The sequence below is a fragment of the Balaenoptera acutorostrata genome, chromosome 2, assembly GCF_949987535.1.
Source record: "Balaenoptera acutorostrata chromosome 2, mBalAcu1.1, whole genome shotgun sequence".
Taxonomy (NCBI): domain Eukaryota; kingdom Metazoa; phylum Chordata; class Mammalia; order Artiodactyla; family Balaenopteridae; genus Balaenoptera; species Balaenoptera acutorostrata.
The window spans coordinates 182,031,995-182,037,995 of NC_080065.1; the positions used below are offsets into that span (position 1 = coordinate 182,031,995).

The window sequence follows — 6,001 nt, forward strand, 5'->3', positions numbered from 1 at the left end:
TAAGCGCTTATGTGCAGTAATTTATTCCTCATAACAACCCCATTGGACAGATGGTGATATCAAGGCCCAGGGAGGTTAAGTTCCTTCCTGAGGAACTTCCAAGGGTCAGGGTCGGGATTAGAGCCCTCGATCTGCCCACTGCCCTGTTCTGGCCTCAGCCTCCCTCCCCCAATCTTGGCCACTGCTGGAGGAGGAGTTCCCACTGGGCTCCATCGTAACTAGCTTCTAAGTACAGACTGAATCTCTGAGGTCAAGTCAACATTCTGGATACCCAGAACTGGTCAGTCCTGTCCTGGTAGGTATGGCTGTGGAGAAGGGCAGGCAGCAGTCAAGGAAGGCTTTCAGGAAGAGGGTGCTTAGATAAGTAAGACTGGAGAGGCTGGCGGGGCCTGAGAAAGGGGTTGCAGGGGTGGGGGGAGGACAGCATGGAAGCCTCCCCTGACTGTCACTGGCCACAAGCCTTGACTCTTGCTTCTCCCCACTAGGCACACAGTGAACTATATAGTTGGTGATCATGGGCAGGTACCTCCTTGGTGGGAGTGTTGAACTTCTACTCACCTGTCAAAGCCCCAGGGCTCCAATGCCTACTCATCTGGAAAGCCATCTCCCCCCCTACTGGCCTTTCCTAGCCTGGGGTCTCTCCTACTACTCAAACTCTGACCACATAGTACTGGGAATGTCTGTGTCCAGCTCTGAGTCCTTCACCCTCAACTGGATGACCCTTGAGGGCAGGGCCCTAGGTTGGGATTTCTCTGGTGCCCAGCACTGCCCAGCCCAGCCCGGACACAGAATAAGTACTGGTTGAATATGTCTTGAAGGAAATAAGGGAGCAAATGAGAGTCAAATATGTGAGTGACAAATACAAACCTCAGACACGTCCCTCCAGGGCTCCCACCTCCCTCGAGATAAAAGCCCAAGTCCTCCCCATGGCCCACAAGGTCCTGCATGACCTGCCCCATCCCCTCCCTGACCCCCCTCCTCCCTGTCTCCCGCTCGCTCACTCTGCTCCAGCCACACAGGCCTCCTCGCTGTTCCTCCAAAAGGCAGGCTCCGTCCTGCCCCAGGACCTTTGCACAGGCTGTTCCCATCTCAGCCTGCAGTAAGTACTCTTGATCATGACTCTGTGTGGTTGGCTCATTCCTCCTTCAGATCTCCATTCAAATGCCACCTCCACAGAGAGGCCTCCCTTGACCTTGATCCCTAAAATAGCCGGCCAGTCTCGAGCTCTCTTCCTCTTCTGGTCCCTCCCTGGCACTTCCCACGATCGGATGCACTGTGCATTTACATATTTATCTTTATGATGCGGCTCCTTTTCGTGCGTTTCGTGCCGGGTCACCCGGGGCGCCTCCATCCGCCTGGCTCGCAGTAGGCACTTAATACAGGTCGACGTAAACTAAGGGGCGTCTGCGGGTGGGGGCTAGGGGCCCGCGGGTCCACCCGCCGCGCCCCGCCCTCGTGGGGCCTCCAGTCTGCGAGCTGGACGTGCCCGGGCAGGCTGGGCGCGGGCGCGGGCGCGGCGGGAGCGGGCGGCCGGGCCGGTTGGGCGGGTGCGGAGGGCGTGCGGGGCCCGGGCCGGGTCCGAGGGCCCGGGCCGGGTCCGAGTGTCCGGCGGGGGCCATGGAGGGGCTGCGGCGGGGCCTGTCGCGCTGGAAGCGCTACCACATCCAGGTGCACCTAGCGGACGAGGCGCTGCTGCTGCCGCTCACGGTGCGGCCGCGGGACACGCTCAGCGACCTGCGCGCCCAGCTCGTGGGCCAGGGCGTGAGCTCCTGGAAGCGCACCTTCTACTACAACGCGCGGCGGCTGGACGACCACCAGACGGTGCGCGATGTGCGCCTGCAGGACGGCTCGGTGCTGCTGCTTGTCAGCGACCCCAGGTGGCCGGGGGCGGGGACTGGGGGGCGACCTGGGAGCGGGGGCCTGGGGTTGGGGGGATAGGGGGCCCTGGCTGGGGTCCCCGGTGAGGGGTGAGTCAGGGCTGGGGGGAGACGGCGGGGCACAGGAGCGCCTGGCTGGCGTCCCCGGTGCGGCGGGAGGTGGGTCAGGATGGGCGGGGCCTGGGGGGCACAGGAGAGCCTGGCTGGGGTCCTGGATGGGGAATGCGGGGGGAGACGGCGGGGCACAGGAGCGCCTGGCTGGCGTCCCCGGTGGGGTGGGAAGTGGGTCAGGGCTGGGGGGAGGCCGGGAGGGCCTAGCTGGGGTCAGGGTGTTGTGGGTGGGATGGTTGCGGAACGGTGGACTGGGGATCCTTTTCTTCCTTGTGGACTCCTTGGAGAGAGCCCGGCACTGAGAAAGGCCGGGAGCCTGGCTCGATTCCCCCTGCAGGCTTTCTTCTTTTCTCTCACTCTGTCTGCCTCTCTCCAGCCTCGCCGGTCTTTCTCACGATCTCTCTTTGTTTCCTGTCTCTCCCTCTCTCTGTGACACTGTCCCTGTTTATTTCCTTTCCTTTCCTTCTTTCTGTCTCTGTCTCTCTACATCTCTCTGTCTCTCTGCATCTCTGTCCATTTCTGTCTCTGCTGTTTTCCTCTGTGTGTGTCTCTCTCGCTCTTCCTTTTCTGTTCATCCATCTCCCCCACTACCCCTGCCTTCCTCACAGTCCCATCCTGACCCTTGCTGTCCACACTCTGACCTGGCCGTTTGGGGTATCCAAAGAGGTCCCCTGGTCAAGGTGACCCGAGAGGAGTGGGTCTCCCAACCCAAGGAGGGGTCTGCAGAGAAGGGCAGCTGGGCTGTGGGAACAGCACATGTAGAGCCCTGGGGCAGCTTTGGGAAATGGTGGAGGCTGGTGCTTGGCGAGATTGGCAGTGAGATGGTGGAGATGGGCAGGGGCTGGTCCCAGAGCCTGGGGTGGAGGCACTGGGTGGGGGAGGGACTGGAGCTGTCTGTGTAACCCTGGAGTTTATGGGGGTCATGCTCGCTGGGCCCCTAGAGGCTTGGTCCACCAAGTCTGGGTGACGTTTTGAGAGCAGGAGCCTCAGATGCCAGTCCTGGAGGCTCAAGATGTGGTGGGAGGGCCTGCCTCTCCAGGCCCTCTCGAGGGAGGGTCTCAAGGGGTAGGAGGAGATGGATGGGCTGGTGACCAGTGGGGGTTTGGGGCTTGGGGCTGGGAGAGGGTGTTGCTGGCAGTGGCCAAACAAAGCCTAGCAGCTGGATGATCCACAGACGTCTACACAGTCAATATTCAATATACAATATGCATTTATTGAGTGCCTACTGTGTGCCGGGTCATATGCTGGGCAGCACTGAAACTCAGCAGGGACCCAGACAGACCAGGCCTGCCCTCACGGAGCCCACAGTCAGTCCAGTGGGAGAGACAGACAAGGAACCAAATAAACATATGTTCGAATGTCAGGTTGTAATAAGTGCTGTGGAAAGATGCAGGAAGGTTGAGAATGATGGAGGTGTTGTTACCCTATCAACAGTGGCCAGGGGAGATCTGTCGGAGAAGGTGACATTTCACAGTACAATGTGAAGGAGCTGATTAAACAAAGAGAACAAGAGTGGGCAAGAGGGTATTCCAGGAAGAGGAAACAAAATGTGCAAAGGCCCTGGGGCAGAACCATGCCTGGTGTGTTGGAGGAACAGCGAGGAGGCCTGTGTGTCTGGAGCAGAGTGAGCGAGGGGGAGAGAGGGAGGAGGGGAGGGCAGGGAGGGGACAGGGAAGGTCATACAGGGCCTTGTGGGCCATGGGGAAGACTTGGGCTTTTACCCTCAGGGAGGTGAGAGCCCTGGAGGGCTGTGGCCAGAGGAGGGGCAGGACCTGACTCAGGTACTCACAGGTGCCCTCTGGCTGATACAGGGAAGACAGACTGTGGAGGGGGCGGGGAGGGCTGGGGGTGGGGATCGGGGGACCAGGGTGGAGGTCTAGTGATGGTGAGTGATGGTGGAGGCTGAACTAGGATAGAGTCAGCTCGCTGTTCCTCTGACTCTCTAGGCATGGTCCTACCTCAGGGCCTTTGCACTGCTGTTCCCTCCTCCTGCAATGCTTTCCACCTCCCTTCCTCAGCTCCTTCAGGCTTTTGTTCAGATCCTACCTCCTCAGTGCAATCTTCCCTGACCACCTGTTTAAAATGGCATCCCACCAACACCATACCCTACCCCTGCTTTATCTTTCTCTATACTTCCTTGATTATTTTTACTAATATTTTACTAATTTTTTTTTGCTCCATCTCCCCCACTAGACTGTAAGCTCTGTGAGGGCATTGTTGTCCATCCTATTCACTGCTGTTTCCCCAGTTCAGTGCCTGGCACATAGTAGGTGCTCAATAAATGTTCGTTGAATGTATGATCTCTGGAGGTGAAGAAGGGGATGCTCAAAACATTCTCCTGGAGCTCTAGTGTTTCCTGGAAGCAAGAGAGAGGGTCTCGTGGGTGGAGGCGAGTCTGGGCAGACGCCGCAAGATGCATTGGCCGGACACTGAGCAGACCAGGAGGCCTTAAGTGCCAAGGTGAGGGCTGCATGGGCCTGCAACCTGTATCTTTCTGTCCCCCTCCTGCAGGTAATCTGTGTTGGAGGACGTGGAGCCATGACCGAGAGGACCAGAGCTGCTGGCTGAAGGAGCAGGCTGGGGGTGGCGGGGGACATCTCCCAGGAGCCTTGACCTCACTCTGGGTAAGTCACTCCAGTATTTGGGACACAGAAGGGACCTTAGAGATTGTGGAGACCACAGACGGGTAAACTGAGGCTCAGAGAGGAGAAGAGAGTCATCTCTGATGACCATCACCCTTCTCCACACCCATATGCTTCTGGCCCCTGGGGCAGGGTCACTGGCCTTACCTTCTCACCTTTGAACTAACACATGGGCCTGAGTAATGCTGCCCTGAATTGCTGTGTCCCCTTGGGAAAATTGCTCCTCCTCTCTGGGCTCTGTTACCCCTCTTCCTTAACAATCAAAGAGTGGGCTTTGGTTGGCAGGTTTGGTTTAATTGCACTCTTTGCCTGCAATTCCTGCAACTGCCACCAGGTGGCTTCAAGTGCCATGCTCCCCACAGGCTAAGGGCTATCCCTGTCCCTCCTGGAGGGCACCAGGGCCATCTCAAAGGAGGAGCTGGCTGCAGGTGTTGCTCTCCATGGGGCTGTTAGGGAAAAGGGAAGAAGGAAAAGTGGCCAGAGAGCTGGTGTTTCACCCTGTGAGGGGGCCTGGATTGAAATTGTCTTATCCCCTCCCTCCTGCTGTTCCAAGGTTCTGGGCTTCCAGCATAGATGGTGAAACACTGGCCTGCCCAGCTGCTGCCCACTGCCTGGGACATTCCTGATGGAGCCCCAGTCCCTGACACTGACCTAGGATGTTGCTACTCAGGGCCAGCCAGCTTTCCAGCTGTGCTGTGTGATCCTGAGGAGGTGGCTCCCGCCTTGGGGCTTCAAGTGCCCAGTCTGCAGTGGGAACCACGTGCCATCTTGGGAGGCAGCCGGAGGATGTCACATGAAGAGAAGCACAGAGGGGAGAGGAGCTTGGTGGGGGCATCACCCCCACCTGCCTGGTACATTCTCTCTGCCACGCCTCTACCCAAGCTGTGCCCCCAGCCTGAAGCACCTTTCACACCCCTCTCTGCAGCTCCAGTCCCCCCAGGATTCCAGCCTCCTCCAGGAAGTCTTCTCAGATTCCCTCCTCCCCAGCCAGTGAGAACCTTGTCCTCTTTTGGGCCCCCTCAAGCCTCCTCTACTGTGAACAGTTTTGGCTGCGGGCAGGGGGTGTGTGGCCAGACACTCATGAAATCTCAAATGACTAAAGGCGGAGACTGGGGGACCCCAGCCCTCTCCCAGCACTCCAGTGTCACACTGCACCCCTCCCCCAAACCCAAACCCCTCCCCACGTTGCACCCGTGTCCACCCCCGTGGCGGTGTCCTTCCCGTTCAATCCCACTGCTTTGCCCCCTGCACGGGGTCTCCTGGTTGTGTCTGAAGGGCTCTGGTTAAGTGGGCAGGGATTTGGGGGGGGCGGTGGCTGTGCCTGGCAGAGCACTGAGACATTGACGGTAATCATGGGGGTACTCCGGGCTA

The 6,001-nt window shown here is 58.9% G+C and overlaps 1 protein-coding gene across 1 annotated transcript; it reads left to right on the plus strand.

Annotated features, from left to right (window-relative positions):
- The first annotated feature begins 1,275 nt into the window (after nt 1-1,275).
- Nucleotides 1,276-5,200, plus strand: TINCR (TINCR ubiquitin domain containing). The gene is made up of 3 exons (XM_057541837.1): nt 1,276-1,877; nt 4,500-4,612; nt 5,184-5,200. The coding sequence occupies exons 1-2, from the start codon at nt 1,618-1,620 to the stop codon at nt 4,501-4,503; spliced, it is 264 nt and encodes an 87-aa protein (XP_057397820.1). The 5' UTR covers nt 1,276-1,617; the 3' UTR covers nt 4,504-4,612; nt 5,184-5,200.
- The last annotated feature ends 801 nt before the right edge of the window (nt 5,201-6,001 follow it).

Bases quoted from the DNA above. Each gene is read 5' to 3' on its own strand.
- TINCR (XM_057541837.1), top strand. From the start codon at position 1,618: ATGGAGGGGCTGCGGCGGGGCCTGTCGCGCTGGAAGCGCTACCACATC.